The sequence below is a fragment of the Elephas maximus genome, chromosome 21, assembly GCF_024166365.1.
Source record: "Elephas maximus indicus isolate mEleMax1 chromosome 21, mEleMax1 primary haplotype, whole genome shotgun sequence".
Taxonomy (NCBI): Eukaryota; Metazoa; Chordata; class Mammalia; order Proboscidea; family Elephantidae; genus Elephas; species Elephas maximus.
The window spans coordinates 38754880-38776368 of record NC_064839.1 but is presented as its reverse complement, the minus strand read 5'-3'; the positions used below and the strand labels follow the sequence as shown (position 1 = coordinate 38776368).

Genomic DNA, 21489 nt, shown 5'->3' with positions numbered 1-21489 from the left:
CACTGTAAGGGAAGAGACAAATCTAGTAAGTCAGATACTTACTTTAGCAGATTGCCAATCTGACTTGGCAGGTCGTGAATTCCATTACAGGAAAGGTTGAGCTCAGTCAGGGTAGAGATCTCACACAGGAATACAGGAAACAACCCAAGTTTATTATGGGACAAGTTCAGGCCCTTCAGCTGAGAAAATCTAAAAAGAGAAGGCACAAATTATACTACTGAATGACAAAAAGATCTATTTTGCATGACAAAAAGATCTATTTTATATGTCCATTGTAGAATTTATTCCACAAGTTTTTAGTGAGCGCTCACTACATGCCAAACATTATGCTTGACACAGAGGATACTAAGATGACTCACACAGAGTCGGTGCTATCAAGGATACCATTTCTAGTGTAATCAGAGTTGTTTTCTCTTCTCTTTCTTAAAAAGCCAGAAAATACAGCAAAAAAGGTCATAGTGGTACTATTCTTTTGATCAAGTCATATTTGATATGTGTGAAATCTTTTCCTTTTTTTTTTTAAACTTCTACAGGCAACATACATTACAACAATTAATCAACCATGGATACAGGAAGAGCTAACAAATACATAGATCAAATCCCATTATAAGCAACTTCTTTTTTCATACTAAAATTACATTGATTCAAATGTCACTTGAAATGAATAGGTCAGTTAGAGCTTGAAAACGCATATGTAATAGGAGTTTTCCTGTAATGGGACCCAATATAGAGCGTAAAATGTTAATTTTTAATGCTCCTATTTTGTTTGCAGATGTAAAATTATCTATACTGTCTTACCCAGAGATGGTAACACCATAAAGGGGATCCATAAGAGTCACTTTGGCAATATATTTATGAGTATTATACTTGGTTTTACTAGTTCAAGATGGTAAGGCTAAGGTAGTTTTCTCCAAGATGATGACTTTCATCACCTGCTTCTAGATTTGACTCCTTGGTATCTCATTCTAATGCTTCTCCTCCAAATTCTCAACTTTTGATTTCTGAGATGTACCTTTGCCTTGGTGCCTTGACTTCAGAATTTGTAATCCAGACCATTTTCATTAGCAACTCAGAAGGAAATGCTAAAACCCACTCCTTAAAATATAGCTTATTTCTACTTTTATATAGCAATATTACTAAGATAGCTTTCTCATTACCAAATACAGGCTTATGCCTAAATATTTTTCTCTGAAACATACTATCTGATAAGATGAGATAAATAAAATACCCAGTGCTTTTTTGGAAATTATTCTAGAAATAATAGTTATTAACCCAAACCAAAACCAAACCCAGTGCCGTCGAGTCAATTCCGACTCATACCGACCCTATAGGACAGAGTAGAACTGCCCCACAGAGTTTCCAAGGAACGCCTGGCGGATTCGAACTGCCAACCCTTTGGTTAGCAGCCATAGCACTTAACCAATACGCCACCAGGGTTTCCAATAGCTATCAAGGAGGTATGTAAAATAGGTCACTTTCATGTATATTATCTTTTATATCATGATGTAATTTAAGCTACTCTGAGTGCTTTAGTTGAGGGGGAGAGGATGAGTGGAGGGTAAGAATAAGATGGAAAAATATGTGGGTCATAGACCCTTAGGCATGAAAATGCTTCCTTTATTAGAATATATTTTAACAAAAGAGATGGGAAAATATGTGGGTCATATACCCTCAGGCATGAAAATGGTTCCTTTATTAGGAGAGAGGTTTCAGAGCTGACAGGCTCAAGAGTTGAGAAAAGAAGGAACAAAAGAAAGATGAAAGCCCTGCCACTGGGAGTGTAATTCTTAAAATTAGGCCTACTTTCATTGAGCCATTTAAATTTGATCCTTTTGATTCATAACTTCCCATATACAGAATCTCTCAACATTTACCCTGGCTATATTTTTTTTTTTTATAGAGCAGGCATCATTGTCAATGGTTTATATAAAAAAGAATATTCACGAGGCCAACGGCAATTTGTTGCTGTATCTATAATGAGAACACATTTGTACGAATCTTGTTTTATGGGAGGAAAAATAAAAACATTGTACTTTCTATTCCAAATGGAGAGGAAATTTTAGAATATACATATATATAAAATGGTAAGCATGGTCACTTACTAAGATATTGATTATAATTCAGTTTTAACATATTAGCCTGGAAATCTATTTTATAAATGAAAAGAATTCCCCACATACTTGTAAAGAGAGTCAAGGCCCCCTGGTCTTTCTAGTTGCATAAAATTGTGTCGCAAGTTGAGGTAGGTGATATCTTGACTGTAGAAGAGATGCTCAGGAACCTCCTCAAGGCTGTAACATGAGAGATCAACTGTACTAATTCGCTGGGACACCACCTGAGTGAAATCAAAGAGGAAGTCATCTGAGTAAGTGCTGAACATCTTTCACCCAGCATAGGATAGAATGGTATTTACACAGAGAAGCACGGATTAAAAGATGGGTAAGAAAAAAAAGGTAATGAGCCTATTCATAAAAATCAGCTAATTTTTATTTCTCCCTAAAACTGTAAGGTATAAACAATTTTTATAGAACTCATCAAATAGGAACCTAATTTGCTGTGTAAACTTTCACCGAAAACACAATAAAATATTTAAAAAAACCCAAAAAACCGTAGGCTGTTGAAAAGTAAAAAGGTATAAGTTCTAAAGTCTCTGTAAGTAAAAGATTAAAGAAAAAAACAAAAACCACAAATCATAAGGATGGAAAGTTACCAGTTCATATAAGAAGTATGCTAAGATTATTCACAGTAACTATACAAAGCTTTGGGAGGCAGTGTGGTATGAAAAGATGTGGCCTTTTTGCTGTCACATTGGCTCTGCTACTTTCTAGCAGCAATGTTAATTTTGTAAGCATGGCTAAGAGAACAAGAGAATTTAGAAACTGCGATACACTTTGAGTAGTTCATCTTTAAAGGTTAAAAAAGCAGAAATTATGCTGAAAGGAGAATTATCCTCAGCATATCAGAAAAATAGTTTGTAACAGGATTACAGGTCACTGCCCCACCAATAAGTTCAAATTTGAAGTGATTCATCAAGGCTGAGCTAAATAAATATAGACCACAAAGCACTGGGCCACAAGTTAGGGAATGGCTCCATCCATCACTGATCACTATGGTGGAAAGAATATCAGTTAATCTCAATGTATCTCAGTTCCTTCAAGGACCAAATGGATACATTTGCACTAGCTTTCTCACAGAGATGTTATAAAGGTAAGTGAACCTGAAAACACTTTTTTAAAACATTCTGAACTATGCAAATATAAATAATAAGTTAAGGACCTTGTATCTTCCAATGGAATTCCCTGCTTTCATTTATTATATACTAAGAAAGGCCTAGAGTAATATGCATAAAAATTATAATTTGCTCTCTTGGGAACTTCAGTTTCAAAATACATTTCTATTGGGCCTTCTATATTCTTATATCCCCATCAGGATGTTTCACAGCGTATCACCTTGGATGCTTGCCGTTGCCACCTCTGGCACTCGGCCAAAGTCTCAAAGCTGACATGATAAGTCTGAGCTTGGGCTCCAGCTGAGCTGAATGCAAGTGAGTACTGCCGTCGCTTCACTTCGTCTACCTGAAAAACAGGGAGGGGAGTGAAAAAACCACAACCATTAAAAAAAAAAAAGCCTAGTCACAGCTAACAGATACATGAGGAAATGTTCACAATCATTAGCCATTAGAGAAATGCAAATCAAAACTGCAATGAGATACCATTTCACTCAAACAAGGCTGGCATTAATCCAAAAAACACAAAACAATAAATGTTGGAGAGGTTGGAACACTTATACACAGCTCATGGGGATGTAAAAAGGTACAACCACTTTGGAAGTTGATTTGGCACTTCCTTAAAAAACTACAAATAGAACTACCATACAATCCAGGAATTCCACTCCTTGGAATATATCCTAGAGAAATAAGAGCCTTTACACGAATAGATATATGCATACTCATGTTCACTGCACACTGTTTACAATAGCAAAAACATGGAAGCAACCAAGGTGCCCATCAATGGATGAATGGATAAATAAATTATAGTATATTCACACACTGGAATACTACATATCGATAAAGAACAATGATGAATCTGTGAGACATTTCATAACATGGAGGAATCTGGAAGGCATTATGCTAAGTGAAATCATCAGCTCCAAAAGGACGAATATTGTATAAGACCACTATTATAAGAACTCAAGAAACAGTTTAAACAGAGAAGAGAATATGCTTTGATAGTTACGAGAGGGGGTAGGGAGGGAGGGAAGGAGGGGGTATTCACTAATTAGATAGCAGATAAGAACTACTTTAGGTGAAGGGAAAGACAACACACAATACAGGTGAGGTCAGCACAACTGGACTAAGTCAAAAGCAAAGAAGTTTCCTGAATAAACTGAATGCTTCGAAGGCCAGAGTAGCAGGGGCGGAGGTCTGGGGCCCTTGGTTTCAGGGGACATCTAGGTCAATCAGCATAATAAAATCTATTAAGAAAACATTCTGCATCCCACTTTGGTGAGTGGCAGCCACCTAAGATGCATCAACTGGTGTCAACCCACCTAGAGCAAAGGAGAATGAAGACCAAAGACATAATGTAATTATGACCCCACGAGACAGAAAGGGCCACATAAATCAGAGACTACATCAGCCTGAGACCAGAAGAACTAGATGGTGCCTGGCTACAACCCATGACTGCCCTGTCAGGGAACACAAGAGAAAATCCCTGAGGGAGCAGGAGAGCAGTGGGATGCAGACCTCAAATTCTCACAAAAAGACCAGACTTAATGGTCTGGCTGAGATTAGAAAGACTCTGGAGGTCATGGTCCCCAGACCTTCTGTTAGCCCAAGACTGGAACCATTCCCAGAGCCAACTCTTCAGACAGGGATTGGACTAGATTATAAGACAGAAAATGATACTGGTGAGGAGTGGGCTTCTTAATCAAGTAGACACATGAGATTATGTGAGCAGCTCCTGTCTGAAGGGGAGATGAAATGGCAGAGGGGGACAGAAGCTGGATGAATGGACATGGGGAATGAAGGGTGGAGAGAAGTGTGCTGTCTCATTAGGGGGATAGCAACATAGGAAGGGGTGTATAAATTTTTCTATGAGAGACTGACCTATTTGTAAACTTTCGCTTAAAGCACACACACACAAAAAAAAACCTAGTCAAAAGACAAAGGACAATAACAAGAAAAACAATCCATCTTAAAAATAGACAAAGGATATGAATAGACATTTCTCCAAAGAAGAAACAGAAATGGCCAATGAACATATGAAATGGCTCAACATCATCAGCCACCAGGGAGGTGCAAGTCAAAATCACAAGATACACTTCACATCCACTAGAATGACTATAATAAAAAATACAGGAAATAACCAGGATTGGTGAGGAGGTGGAAAACTTAGAACCCCACTGCTGACGGGAATGTAAAATGGTGGGGCCACTTAAGAAAACTGTCTGACAGTTCCTCAAGAGGTTAAACATAAAATTACCATATGATCCAATTGTGTGTGTGTGTGTGTGTGTATATATATACATATATGTATAGGTATATATCCCAGAGAATTGAAGATGCACATCCACACAAAAACTCATACACAAATGTTCACTGCACATTTTTTCATAATAGCCAAAAGGTGGAAACATCAAATGTCCATCAACTGATGAATGCATAAACAAAATAATAACAATACCCATAAAATAGAATATTATTCAGCCATAAAAAGGAATGAAGTACTGGTAATGTGTTAAAACATGGATAAACCTTGAAAACATTATGTTAAGTGAAAGAAGCCAGACACAAAGGACCACATATTGTATCACTCCATTCATAAGAAATATCCAGGTAATTCTATAAACAGGGAGTATTATGGTTAATTAAGGGACAAAGGGTTTCTTTTTGGGGTCATGAAAATGGTCTAAAATTGATTGTGCAACTCTGTGAATATACTAAAAACCACTGAATTGTATACTTTAAATGGGTGAATTGTATGGTATGTGGATTATATCTCAAAAAAACATGCAAAGAAATACTTATTTAACATGTACATTCAAGAAGTAGGATGCAGTCATAAACACACTGATCTGCTACTCTTGTAAGTCACAAAATAGTCTCAATCTGGTAACTAAATATTTATTGATTGAATATATTCTGCTGTTCTGGGAGTTGGGGACCAACAAGAAAAAAAAACATCAAAGTCCCTGCCCTCAATGGAGTATACATTTTGGACAAATAGACTAACACCAAAAATGTGATGTGCTTTGGTATAACATACTATGTAAACAGTAATATAAACAAAAATAAAGCAGGGTAAAGGCTCACAGAAGGTCAGGACGGGGTGGTCTGAATTATATATAAATAGGGTAGTTAAGGAAGAACTCACTAAGAACATAACATTTGAGCAAAGACCCTAAGGAGGTAAAGGGGTCAAGATAATGTGGAAACCACGAGGAGCAAGGGCATTCTAGGCACAAGCAACAGCAAGTATAAAGTTGCTGCAATGCAACAATATTTGCCATGTTTCAGAACAGGAGACTCTCCAGGCCCATGTGATAGGAGTCAAAATTTCCTACTTGAAAGGTAAGACTGCTCCATCCCCTTCCCCCAACACTGGGGCATACTACTGGAGGTAGTTGCCTGCCTGCAGGGAAGGGGTACCCTTCCATTCTTTCCAGATTCATCTCCTGCCCTGTCTGTGAGATGCTGGACTAGGTGCTGTTTCTGAACTCCCCCAGGGTTGGAGTAGAAAGAGAGGAAGAACAGGGAAGTTAAATCCAGAAGTTCTTATTAGCCTAGCAGAGTCATAAATTGACTTCACACTCTCTGAGCCTGGCAGATTTTAAAGGGGATGCTTTTCCTCATTAGACCTTTTTGAGGATCTTTGGTCATCTCCCCACCCCATCTAGCCAAATATTCTCTCACTTAGAGTTCCCTTGACCTGGCTAATACATGCTATTCCAGGAGTCAACTACTCCCTCCTCACACCTGAGGGAATCTGGTGATCCACGTAGGGTTTGTCCTCCACTGAGGCCTGACTGCCCCTCTAGGTGGCCCTACTAGACAAGCTCTAAGAAAACACACACACACACACAAGGGGGTGTGTGCACTTGATCATACACACGATGGTGATCTCTCTCTGCCCACATCTGCCAACAGGTCACATACTAACAAACCCTAGGAATGCATAATGATCTTCACATGTTAGCTTTGTTCCAGCTAGGAAGGACGTCTCTTGTCCTCAAAACTTCCTGGTCAATAGTCAGGACACCAGTCCACTATGTCCCACTTACTGCAGGAAACCCTCATCAAGCTCTCTTGAGTCTTGTTGAAACCTCACTTCACTTGGCTTGAGGAAAAAGGCAGGAACTTTCCCCATACCCATTTAGGGTGGTGGTAGGGATTCACAGCACCGTAGCAGCTCTTTTAAAAGAAATTCTCCCTAAACTCCAACAACCCAACTTTTATAGCTTTGATGAGAATATAGGCTTTAGATAGTTGTGGAACCATTTACATATTTGTCTGGGCTCTCACTTTGATATGTCATAGCTACTGAATCGTGGCAAATCAGCTGGAAATTTACAATTTAAACTTGTAAATCATTAGGTTTCTGGTGTCAAATACTGAACCAAGTAGCAGAAACACAAAATACTTTGAGGAAAAAAAAAAATCATATTAAAAAGATTTATTAACACTTAATAGGTACAGTATTTCTGTTTAGCGGGATGGAAAAGTTTTGGAATAATATAGTGGTGATAGTTGCACAACACTGTGAACAGAATTAATGCTACTGAATCGTACACTTACAAATGGCTAAAATGGTAAGTTTTATATTTTACCACAACAAAACATCCATTAAAATCAGTTTGCACAGCATCCAGATGTGATACGCAGAACATGACCATTTTTAGTATGCAATAAACATTTAGTAGTAATAAACTATTGCAACTGAATGAGTATGTGTCAAAATAAAGAACTTTACTGAAATGAACAGATATTATTGTTTTAGAATAATCTTTTCCTTTCAATATTTTATTATGAAACGTTTTACACAAAAGAGTATGGAAAATAATGTCAAATACTGAGATAGGCTTGTAACTCCTCCACTATGACAATTAATCTGTCAAATTCTGAGTAATAATGTTAATTTTTACATTATACACGTTGAGAATATAATGTCACATATGTAAAACTTCAAAAATATTAAATATGTATTTCTTTTCCTTTATAGAAAGGAACAAATTGTTTTCCAAAATGACTGCACTCCCACCAGTAAGGTATGAGCATTTCAGTTGCTCCACATCTTTGCCAGTCTTTTTTTCATTTTAGCCATTCTAGTGTGGTATGTAGTATCTCTTGCGATTTTCACTTGCAGTTGCCTAATACCTAATTGTGTTGAAAACCTTTTTATGTATTTGCCATCTGTACATCTCCTTTGGTAAAAAGTCTATCCAAATCTTTTGCCCAGTTTTTTTACTGGGTTATGTGTCTTTTATTACTGAGACCTTTGTATATACTGCATGCAAGTCCTTTGTTGCAGATAGAAGTTCATATTGTTTTGTATGATATTAATATAACCACATCAATTATCTTTTGGTTGCTATCTGACTAGTTTTCCATCCTTTCACTTTCAACCTTCTCTCTTAAGTTTTAGGTGTGTCTCTTAATCAGCAAATATAATTTTAAATAAAAATCTGACAATCACATTTTTTGGAATTACTTATAGATTTGAATTTATTTCTATCACATTAATTTCTGATCATTTACCATGCTAATTATTTTGCTCTTTTTCTTAAAGTCTTCTATATTCCTCTTTCCCCCTCTACTTTTAGTGTCTACCCTTAAAATTTTTAAATTCATAGTTAGCAATTACCTTTTCTAATAAATTTTAAAGTTATTTGGTGTTTTTATCCTCTTATCTAAGAAATCTAAGACCGCATTACACTTTCCTTATGGAACACACCATAGTATCTTACACTGTTGTTCAGGGTAGTTTGAGCTTTTTTAAAACACAACAAAAAAAAAAATTTTAATTTTACAATCAATATTAAATTTATCAACATGCTTTATCAATTTCTGAGCTCATCATGGTTTCCTATGTCTCACATCCTTCCTTTGAATTTACTTGCTTTTTTGTTTGTTTGTTTTAGAAGTGCATCCTTTAGTAATTGTTACAGTGAGTCTATGTCAGCTCTTTAGTCTTTGTATGTACTAATCTGGCTGGATACAAAACTAAGGGTGACATTTCTTTTCTTTCAGCAATTTTGCAGATAGTCTTCTGACAATCTTCTAGCACCTATTGTTGCTGATAACACAGTTGTTAGTGGGTCATTCCTTTGTAGGTAATCTTTTTCTCTCTGGAAGTTTTTGTGATTTGTTCCTTGTCCTTCATGTTCTGTAGCTGCTCCACAATGTGTCTAAATGCAGATTTATTTTTATCTTACTCACAATACCCAGTGTACTTTTAACCTGAAGACTCATATTTTTCTTCACTTCTAGAAAATTCTCAACCATTATTTCTTTAGATATTTCTTCTCCCTTCTTCCCCTCTAAATCCTTTTTAGAACTTACATTAGATGTATGCTGACTCTCCTCTTAAAGGCTTATTTATATTTTTTAATCTGTGAAATTCTTCAATATTATCAGTTAATTATATTCAGCTATTAATAGAAACCTGAAAAACAGTGGCTTAAAGAAATAGAGAAGTCAGTCCAGGACTGGTAGAGCAGCTCCATAACACCATCAGGGACTTTCTCCTTTTACTTTTCACTCAGCCATCCTCAGCATATGCTTAGCAGCTCATAATCACCGTATGACTGCTCTACCTCCAACACTGAGAGTCTCTGTCCTATAAAGGAACAGCAGGATAAAGGGCCAAGTCATATAAGTCTGTTCAATTTTAAAAGTACCACCATAAAACTTCTGTTTATATCTCACTAGCAACCCCTAGCTGCAAGGGAGGTTGGTTGGCAGTTTTTGATCTTGGACATATTGCTACCCTGACCAAAACTTCTATTGTATTAGTAAGGAAAGAGAGAATGGACTTCCTTTACTATCCACCAATTTTCTCTTTGACTGTGTCTGATTTGGAGTTTATGCCATTTATTGTTTAAAATTTCAGTAAGTGTTAAAATAGATTCTTTCGTATCCACTTATTCTTCACAATTTATTTTCTTTTTGTCCTGCTCTCTCTCTTTTTGTCCTTCTATTCTCTCTTGAAGAATTCTAAACACATTTATTTTAAAGTGTTTTCACTATGTTCATTTATTTCTATCAATCTAAAGTGAGTGCATCTTCTGACTGTTGTGTTTGTGGGTGTCATTCTTAACATTAAACTTTAAGGGATTTTTTTTTTTTTTAATTTGGTTTGATGGGAAGTTCATTCTCTTTCTCTTTCTTGTCTTGCCTTCTACTTCCTCTCCACCAATCCCAACCCTTGTCTTTGCTCACCTCCTCCTTTGTAGTAATATTACTTAACTTTTTTACCCTCTCCTTCAGCCCCTAAGACCAGAACCAGGTCTCACATGGGTGGTTCCTGCCCCACGGTTGATACTGGAGTTATACACACACAAAAAAAAAAAAAATTTTTTTTTTTTTTTTATCCATTAAGTCAGTGGGGGCTGTGTTCATTTCCTGATCACAGGCAATGTAACTGGGCACTCCCACCTCCCTAGGACTATAGATAGCAATAAGCCTTGGCTCCAGTCAGTGCCTTTTTCTTTTTTAGCCTTCTTTCAGGAGCAAAGAGTACCACCTAACCACTGGCATCAAACAATAATCCTGGACTAGGTCCACCATCACAAACAAAGCACTTTTAGATCCATATACGTACAGGAGCTGAAAGCCTAGGCTGCCACAACTTTTCAGACTCAAAACCCAGCAGGTACACAGATTCAGACCTACTCATCACTCTACATTTCTAAGCCCAGCTATGTCTTTTTATATATTTATCTTTTTATGCATGTAACTTATCTACATTGCTGTGTATTTGGATCAGACTACAGATGTCTCAAAGCATGAATTTACAAAGTCATTTCATCTGGAAATTCTCTTATATTCAGATTATTTTATGATATTCAAGACTAAATGATAAAAATAGAAGAAATGAAATTATGTAGCCTCTTATAAATATTAATGTATATGTTTAAGGTAATCTGTCATTTTGTTCAACTGACTAGCAACTGGGCTTCTTTTCTATGATGGAGAATTCTCTTGTAGAGATGCAAAAAAGTAGCAACTCCTAGCTTTCATGCCTCCCTGGCTGCTAGATAAGGGCTTGTGACAACCCTAGACTCTGAATTTTAATTTAATAGAGAAAAAGGAGAAACTGTGAAGAATCTATTTTGACGATAGATGCTGGCAGCTTCTTCTAGTTTTCAAAGGTGGCTTCCAGTGGTTGCATCCTCTGTCTATTCTTGATGTTGCAGGCAATAGGATCTAGTGCCCAGAAGTGCAGGCAGGGGTACCCTCAACAAGCTGGTTCTACTGTAGGATTTTGGGCATGGATAGCCTCTGGCACTCTCAGGAGTTTGGGAGGTAAATAAACCTCTCTTTTGCTTAAGACTAAGTCGGTTTATTGAAATCTAAGCATTCTAAAATACAAACTTTGTAATGTAATCTTTAATAATTTCATGCAGGGTTTTTTTAAAAAAAGATGAAAAAAAAGCTAAAAAAGCACATGTGATTTTTCTTAACTAAGAGAATCAAACGAACAATAAATTATCTTTGTGAGTCTTACCTTTCCCCCAACCAGAGGCAAAATGTGCATCTTTCCAGTTTGACAGTCCTTCACTGAGGAAACAATGAGGCAGGTGCCACAGAGGACAACTAGGCGTTCAGCCCACTTATGCAGCTGGGTCTTTCCCTTGCGTACATTATAGATGCCAGACAGGAGGATTCGGTCCAGATGATCCACCTGGCATGGTTTTTCTGTAAAGAAAACAGTATTTCAGAATCTATTATGAAAGCAGTACTGAAAAGAATACTGAAAGGGAAAAAGAAACTATAATGTACCAATATTCAGTAACCTTATTTATAGATATAAGTAACCAAGCAATACAAGTATTAGCAAATAGGATCTCAGTCCTAAAATATTATCTATCACTGAAGTTCTACAGTGAAGAACCTGTGAATTTTGGCCTAAGAAGCAAGATTTTACTTTGGATGCCATTGTTAATCTTTCTTTCAACAGCCAAATCTCCTGTGTATACAGTACTGTGGAGTAGTTAAGATGAGGGACATGGCAGTCAGAAAAACTTGGGTTTGAATCTGGATTCTGTCACTTACTGTTGCCTTGAACTACTTAATCTCATTGAGCTTTACTTTCCTCATCTATGAAGTTTGGATCTTAATACTACCTGCCTTCAGGAGATTCTTGTAAAAATTAAGATAAAAGCAAAGTGCTATTTATAGTGGAACAACAATTTGAATAATTACATGAAAGGGGGACTAGAAATGTGAGCCTAGAGCTTAGGAAATTCAGATCTAGGTGTCAGGTACGTGAAAATGTTAAAGTTGTAGGAGTTGTTACTATTATCTTGGAAAGTATACTTACATACAGGAAAAGAAAAAGGCTAAAGACAGAACATTTATTATCATAACTACTATTTGTTATACCCTAACTAAGTGCTAGGTGCCCTGGTAGCGCAATGGTTAAGAGCTAAGCTGATAATCCAAAGGTCAGCGGTTTGAATTTACCAGCCACTCCTTGGAAACCCTATGGGGCAGACTACAGGGTTGCTATGAGTCGGAATCAGCTAAGGGCTGAGTGCGTACTAATGGACAACTACCATAGCCTCCACCAAACTGAGTCCAGCACAACTAGATGGTGCCTAGCTACCACCACAGACTGCTCTGACAGTGATCACAACACAGGGTCCAGACAGAGCTGGAGAAAAACGTAGAACAAAATTCTAACTGCAAAAAAAAAAAAAAAGACCAGACCTACTGGTCTGACAGAGACTAGAGAAACCCCTAGAGTATGGCCCCAGACACCCTTTTAACTCAGTACCGAAGTCACTCCTGAGGTTCATCCTTCACCCAAAGATTAGAGAGGCCCATAAAACAAAATGAGACTAAGTGGGCACACCAACCCAGGGACAAGGATGAGAAGAGAGGAGGGGACAGGAAAGCTGGGTAAAGGGGAGAGTGCTGATGTGTCATGGGGTTGGCAACGAATGTCATAAAACAATATGTGCATTAATTGTTTAGTGAGAAAGTAATTTGCTCTGTAAATCTTCATCTAAAGCACAATAAAAAAATTAAAAAAAAAAGATAAATATGGAACTTCAAAATAAATTTCAAACTTTCAACAGGCCCTCTATACACTATTAAAAAAAAAAAAAAAACCTGCTATTGAAAGTATTTCAGTAGAAAAATTTAAGAAGCAGTAGTAGCTCAATCCTTAGTCAATTCCAACTCACAGCAACCCTACAGGACAGAGCAGAACTGTCCCATAGGGTTTCCAAGAAGCAGCTGCTGGATTCGAACTGCTGACCTTTTGGTTATCAGCCGAGCTCTTAACCATTGTGCCACCAGGGCTCCCAGTACTTAGTAAGGGTGTTAACAAATGGTAGTTATGATAAAAGAAGTTCTGTCTTTAGCTTTTTTTCACCTCTATATAAGTATACGTTCCAAGAGAATCTTAACAACTCCCACAGCTTTAACATCTTCACCTACCTAACTCCTAGATTTGAATTTCCTAAGCTTTAGTCCTGCATTTTTATCTGCCAGACATTTCCAATTGCATGTTTACCAGCATTTTAAATTAAACATTTCTGAAACCGATTCATCATCATCCCTGCACACCAGGTCCTTCTCACAACTCAAGCCCTGCCATCCTCCTAAAGACACCCAGGCTCAAAACCTAGGAGTCAGTTTCAACTCTTACGTTGTCTTCCTCAACTTCCTTTTTCAATCAACTCGGATTATTCCTCAAAAAAGTCTCCTATATGAACAATTCCTTCCTGTACCCTAGTTCAAACCCCTATTAATTCATATCTGAATAATTATCCACATTGGTACCAGATTCATCTTCCTCTGGCTCACGTGGATCCCATCATTTCTAGTTACCACCTGCCAAATGAAGGCTAAACTCTTTATACTGCATTGAAGGCTCTGAGCAATTTGGACTTAAATAATCTGTGATTCATAGAACATGGGTGTAACTTCTAATTCCCCACCTACGCCTTCCTTTCCATTTCTGTTTACTGAAATCCTATCAGTTTTTAAAAAACCAACTCAAATATTCCTTCATCACAAAGACTTCCCTAATTTCTACAGACTGCCTTGATTTTCCAGAAAAGAACACTAAATGGTAACTTCCCAATCAGCTATCAAAATATAGAGGTATATTAATTAAAACAGCTTTGGTATTGACACAAGAAAACACAAATAGATCAATGGAACAGAACTGAATGCAGAAATAGGCCCTGGCCTGTACAGGAACGTGGTATAATAGTAGTGATGTTTTAAAACAGTAGGAAGAGGATGAGCTATTCCATAAATGTTGGGACAACTGGCTACCCAGCACTTTAAAAAATATAAAAGTATTAAAAGAAAATAAAGAATATGTTTACAACCTAGGATAGTAAAGGAATGCAAATGCATTAAACAAAATGATTGATAAACATAACTAAATAAAATTTTAAAACTTCTATACATTAATACACAAGGAACAAAATTAAAAACAAGTTATAGGCTGGAAAAAAAATGTGTCACAAATATAGTATCCAAAGGGTGAATATTCAGAATACATAAAGAAGTCAGTCAAATCAATATTAATAAGATAAATATACACAAAAATGTGAACAGGTAACTCAAAGGAAAAGAAACCTAAATATTCTAAGAAAATATAAAACAATATTTAGCCATACTACCAATCAGGGAAACAAAAAGTAAAGCAACAAGACCATTATTTTATCCACCATATTAGTAAAAATTAAAAATGTTAATAATATTGAAAAAGTGATAATATGGCCAAGGGGTACTCTGGATACGGTACTGATAAGATATAAATTTGTTCTGCCACAGTAATTATTAATGTTCTAAATATGTATACGTAAGTGTACACATTCTATGACCCAATTATTTCATGTTTAAAGATCTACCCTAAAGGGAATCACAAGCGCTAAAAGAGGCAATTTTACAGCAATGCTCTTTGTAATAGCCAAAAAGTGGAAACAATGTAAAGGTCCATCACTAGGAAAACAGTTATATTAACTATAATACATACACGATACATAATACTATGCAATAAAAAATGCACATAAAAGACAAGTTTATAAATGCTAATAAGAAAAAATTTCTAAAGCATATTGTTGGGTGAATAAAAGCATGAAGACCAATACCAAATGACACTATATAAAAGTAAAATTATCTATTTCTACAATTACATATTACAGAAGAATAAAACTTAGAAAATTCTAAAAGGGAATAAATATAATTAATAATAGTGGTTATACATGAAGTAGAGCCCTGGTGGCGCAGTGGTTAAAAAACTTAGTTGCTAACTGAAAGGTTTGTGGTTCGAACCCACCAACCACTCTATGGGGGAAAGATGTTGCAGTCTGTTTCCTTAAAGATTACAGCCTTGGAAACTCTATGGAGCAGTTCTACTCTGTCCCTATAGGGTTGCTATGAGTTGGAACCAACTCCGCAGGAAAGGGCTTTTTAAATATATGAAGCAGTAAATGGGTTTGGAGGAAGTGATTTTTAAAAATTAAAGCATTACAGAGAAAGAATATATTCATACATTACTTCTATAATTAAAAGTAAAACTTTTGAAAGGGAAAAATATGTAATACATACAAATGTAAAAGATGCATAAAAAATAAGGCTAAGAACTTTGGTGAAGGGTAAGACAGTACACAAAACTGGGGAAGCCAGCACAACTTGTCCAACGCAAGGTCATGGAAGCTCCACAGACACATACAAACTCCCTGAGGGACTGAATTACTGGGCTGAGGACTGCGGGGACAAAGGTCTTGGGGAAATCAGGATCAAATGGCATAACATAATTTATAAAGAGAATGTTCTACATTCTACTTTGGTGAGCAGCATCTGGAGTCTTAAAAGCAAGGGAGAATGAAAAAAAAAAAAAAAACAAAGAAACAAGGGAAAGATTAGTCCAAAGGACTAACGGACCACAACTACCACAGCCTCCACCAGACTGAGTCCAACACAACTGGGTGGTGCCTGGCTACCACCACAGACTGCTCTGACAGGGATCACAATAGAGGGTTCGGACAAAGCTGGAAAAGAATGTAGAACAAAAATCTAACTCAAAAAAAGACCAGACTTACTGGCCTGACAGAGACTGGATAAAACCCCAAGAATATGGCCTCTGGATGCCCTTTTAGCTCAGTAATGAAGTCACTCCTGAAGATCACTCTTCAGCTAAAGATTAAAGAGACCCATAAAACAAAATAGGACTAAAGGGGCACACCAACCCAGGGGCAAGGAAGAGAAGGCAGGAGGGGACAGGAAAGCTGATGATTGGGAACCCAAGGTAGAGAAGGGAGAGTGCTGACATGTCATTGAGTCGGTAACCAATGACGCAAAACAATACGTGTACTAGTTGTATAATGAGAAGCTAGTTTATTCTGTAAACCTTCATCTAAAGTACATTAACAAAAAAATTAAAAAACCAACCACTCATCAAGTGGTAGACAAAAAAAATAAGACTAAGAAAATACGAAATCATTGGCAAGAAAGAAGTAAACGTATCTCTATTTGCAGATGACATGATCTTACACACAGAAAACCCTAAAGAATCCTCAAGATAACTACGGAAACTAATTCAAGAGTTCAGCAGAGTATCCAGAAACAAGATAAACATAAAAAAATCAGTTGGATTCCTCTACACCAACAAAAAGAATATTAATGAGGAAATCACCACATCAATATGATTTACAATAACCCCCAAGAAAATAAAATACTTAGGAATAAATCTTACCAGAGATGTAAAAGACCTATACATAGAAAACTACAAGACACTACTGCAAGAAGCCAAAAGAGACCTGCATAAGTGGAAAAACACACCCTGCTCATGGATAGGAAGACTTAACATTGTAAAAATGTCTGTTCTACCAAAAACCCTCTACAGATATAATACAATTCCGATCCAAATCCCAACGACATTTTTTAATGTGATGGAGAAACAAATCACCAACTTCATATGGAAGGAAGGGAAGGAAGACCCGAATAAGTAAAGCATTACTGAAAAAGAAGAACAAAGTGGGAAGCCTCACTCTACCTGATTTTAGAACCTATTATATTGTCACAATAGTCAAAACAGCCTGGTACTGGTACAACAACAGATACATAGACCAATGGAACAAAATTGAGAATCCAGACATAAATCCACCCACATATGAGCAGCTGATACTTGACAAAGGCCCAAAACAGTTAAATGGGGAAAAGACAGTCTGTTTAACAAATGGTGCTGGCATAACGGGATATTCATCTGTAAAAAAATGAAACAAGACTCATACCTCACACCATGCACAAAAACTAACTCGAAAAGGATTAAAGACCTAAATATAAAATCTAAAAAGATAAAGATCATGGAAGAAAAAATAGGGACAATGCTAGGAGATCTAATACATGGCATAAACAGTACACAATACATTACTAAAAATGCAGAAGAGAAACCAGATAACTGGGAGCTCCTAAAAATCAAACACCTATGCGCATCCAAAGAGTTCACCAAAAGAGTCAAAACATTACCTACAGACTGGGAAAAAGTTTTTAGCTATGACATTTCTGATCAACGGCTGACCTCTAAAATCTACAAGATACTGCAAAACTTCAACTACAAAAAGACAAACAACCCAATTAAAAAATGGGCACAGGGGGAGAGGCGGAGCCCAGATGGCGGAAAAGACAGCCGCTTCTGTGGACACCTCTTTACAACACAGACCTGAAAAAACAAGTGAAATGAGTATATTTGTGACAAGCTGGGAGCCCTGAGGTTCAAAGGCAAGCTTAGACAATGAACTGAGGGGCAGGGGAAGGAAGAGACCCTTCAGAAGCAGAAAGGAGTTACCAGACTTGAACCGCGAGGAGCCCTCAGGCACCATTCCTGGAGTGGCAGCGGCGGCAGGCTGGTGCTAGTGTTGGGCCGCAGTTTCCTCAGGGAGAAGCAGCCAGCCACACAGCCTACTCACACCTCCGGAACCAGAGGAGAACGGTGCTCTCAGCAAAAGCTAAGTACTTGCGTGTATTTTAACGTGCCTCCCCCACCCGGAAACCGGATTCAGTGGCTGAATTCTCTGGGCCTGAGATAGGTACTGATGAGCACCTAGAGCCATCCTCCCGGCCCTGAGGAAGGAAGAATTTGCGTTTGGGGGGAAAAGATAATTTGCTAGCTCCACTAACTGGGGGAGCTCAGGACAGAAGCAGCTCCTCTCCAGGCATAAACTGTCTGTGGACTTTGAGCACCTTTTCCTTCTACATGGACCTGTGTGGGCTATTTCAGGAGAATAGGCCCTCCTTGGCAGATTCCAACCACTTTAGCTGTGTGGTGGAAACGGGTGTTTGATGTTTGATATTGCTTTGCCTACTAAACAAGGTCCTCACCTACCCACATCAGGGACCTAAGGACTGGTAGCTCCACTCAGGTCACCCAGCCACCGCGACAGGGGTCCAAAGATAACTGGTACCTCCCAGTCCATGGTCCATCTGCAGAACCCACCTACCAGCACGCTCTAGGAAACAGGGCCACGCTTTCCTCAGAAACACTTGGGGGTCGATTCTCAGCCCCCTGCCTTGTTCAGAGCGTGACACCCTGCTGAAATCAGACACCGGTATATACGCCAATCACCCCTGCCCCTCTAAGACTGTAGGACGGAGCCTGTACCACACACTTGATATCAGCTACCTGGAAACCTGAGCTGAATTCATACAAGAAAACTGAATGGACTCCTAGACTGATATACCTGATAACAGCTCTAGCCAGCTGGGAACAGGACAACGGACCTCCAAAGGTGAAAATAATCAAGCTAGCTCACTCAAGCAACCCATAGGGGTATACCAAAACAAAACAAAGCAAGAAACTACAACACAGTAAGCAAGTATAAACTAATACAATAACTTACTGATGGCTCGGAGACAACAGTCAATATTTAGTCACATAAAGAAACTAAAAAAAAAATTTTTTTTTTTTTTTTTAAAGAAACAGACCATGATCACCTCAACAGGCTCTCAAAATAAAGAATCCAGGGATCTTCTAGAAGAAAGTGCATTCCTGGAATTACCAGATGCAGAATACAAAAGTTTAATACACAGAACCCTTCAAGACATCAGGAAGGAAATGAGGCAATACACAGGACAAGCCAGGGAACACACAGTTAAAGGAACTGAAGAAATTAGAAAGATTATTCAGAAACATAATGAAAAGTTTAATAGGCTGGAAAAATCCATTAGACAGGCAGCAATCAGAAATTCAGAAGATTCACAAAATTACAGAAGTAGACAACTCAATAGAAAGTCAGAGGAGCAGAACTGAGCAAGTAGAAGCTAGAATTTCTGAACTCGGAGATAAATCACTTGGCACTAATATATTTGAAGAAAAATCAGATAAAAGAATTTAAAAAAATGAAGAAACCTTAACAATTATGTGGGACTCTATCAAGAGAAATAACCTATGAGTGATTGGAGTGCCAGAACAGGGAGGGATAACAGAAAATATAGAGAGAATAGCTGAAGATTTGTTGGCAGAAAACTTCCCTGATATCATGAGAGATGAGAAGATATCTATTCAACATGCCCATCGAACTCCACATAATGTAGATGTTAAAAGGAAGTCACCAAGACATATTATAATCAAACTCGCCAAAACCAAAGATAAAGAGAGAATTATAAGAGCTGCGAGGGATAAACGAAAAGTCACCGATGAAGGAGAGCCAGTAAGAATAAGCTCAGACTACTAAGCAGAAACCATGCAGGCAAGAAGGCAATGGGATGACATATTTAAAAAATCGAAGGAAAAAAATTGCCTGCCAAGAATCATATATCCAGCAAAACTGTCTCTTAAGTATGAAGGTGAAATTAAGGCATTTCCAGATAAACACAAGTTGAGGGAATTCATAAAAACCAAACCAAAACTACAAGAAATACTAAAGGGAGTTCTTTGGTTAGACTATCAATAATATCAGGTATCAACCCAAGACTAGAACACTGGGCAGAGCAACCAGAAGTCAACACAGATAGGGAAATCCAAAAAAACAAAGCAAGATTATTAAAAAAAAAAAAAAAAAAAAACTCAAAACAGGGTAACAGCAATGTTATATAAAAGAAGACAACATTAGAATAATAAAGAGGGACTAACAAATGTAATCATACACCTTCCATATGGAGTGGAAGGTACAGCAATACAAAGAAATAAAAGTTAGGTTTAAATTTAGAAAAATAGGGGTAAATAATAAAGTAACCACAAAGGAGAGAAATTATCCTACTCATCAAAATAAAATAAAAGAAAAAAATAGAGACTCAGCAGAAACAAAATCAACAAAAACAAATATGAGGAAAGGGCAATATATAAAGATAATCTACTCAGCAGATAAAATTAAGTGGGAAAAAGAAACTGCCAATAGCACACAAAAAAAGACATCAAAATGTTAGCACTAAACTCATAAAAAAACTCATACCTATCCATAATTACCCTGAATGTAAATGGACTAAATGTACCAATAAAGAGACAGAGAGTGGCAGAATGGATTAAAAAACAAGATCCGTCTATATGCTGCCTACAAGAGACAACCTTAGACTTAGAGACACAAACAAACTAACCTTAAAGGATGGAAAAAAATATATCAAGCAAACAACAATCAAAAAAGAGCAGGAGGGGCGATATTAATTTCTGACAAAATAGACTTTAAAGTTAAATCCATTAGAAAGGGACAATACACCAAGAAGACATAACCATATTAAATATTTATGCACCCAATGAGAGGGCTGCAAGATACATAAAACAAACTCTATCAGCACTGAAAAGTGAGACAGACAGCTCCACAATAATAGTAGGAGACTTCAACACACCACTTTCGGTGAAGGACAGGACATCCAGAAAGAAGCTCAATAATGACACGGAAGATCTAAATACCACAATCAACCAACTTGACCTCATAGACATATACAGAACACTACACCCAACAGCAAACAAGTGTACTTTCTTTTCTAGTGCACATGGAACATTCTCTAGAATAGATCACATATTAGGTCATAAAGCAAGCCTTAGCAGAATCCAAAACATAGAAATATTACAAAGCATCTTCTCTGACCATAAGGCCATAAAAAGTGGAAATCAATAACAGGAAAAGCAGGGAAAAGAAATCAAACACTTGGAAACTGAACGATACCCTGCTCAAGAAGCAACGGATTATAGAAGACATTAAGGATGGAATAAGGAATTCATAGAATCCAAAAATGAAAACACTTCCTATCAGAGCCTTTGGGACACAGCAAAGCGGTCCTCAGAGGCCAATTTATATCAATAAACA

General features: G+C 37.3%; 1 protein-coding gene across 1 annotated transcript in view; it reads right to left on the bottom strand.

The window, feature by feature from the left end:
- The window catches only part of PHLPP2 (PH domain and leucine rich repeat protein phosphatase 2), a 91633-nt gene that overhangs the window by 33063 nt on the left and 37081 nt on the right, over positions 1–21489 (bottom strand). The window contains exons 4-7 of the mRNA XM_049864152.1: positions 11727–11917; positions 3450–3575; positions 2181–2335; positions 43–189 (exon numbers count right to left, since the gene is read on the bottom strand). Of these exons, the coding sequence (XP_049720109.1) occupies positions 43–189; positions 2181–2335; positions 3450–3575; positions 11727–11917 (619 nt within the window). The remainder of the gene's footprint in view (positions 1–42; positions 190–2180; positions 2336–3449; positions 3576–11726; positions 11918–21489) is intronic.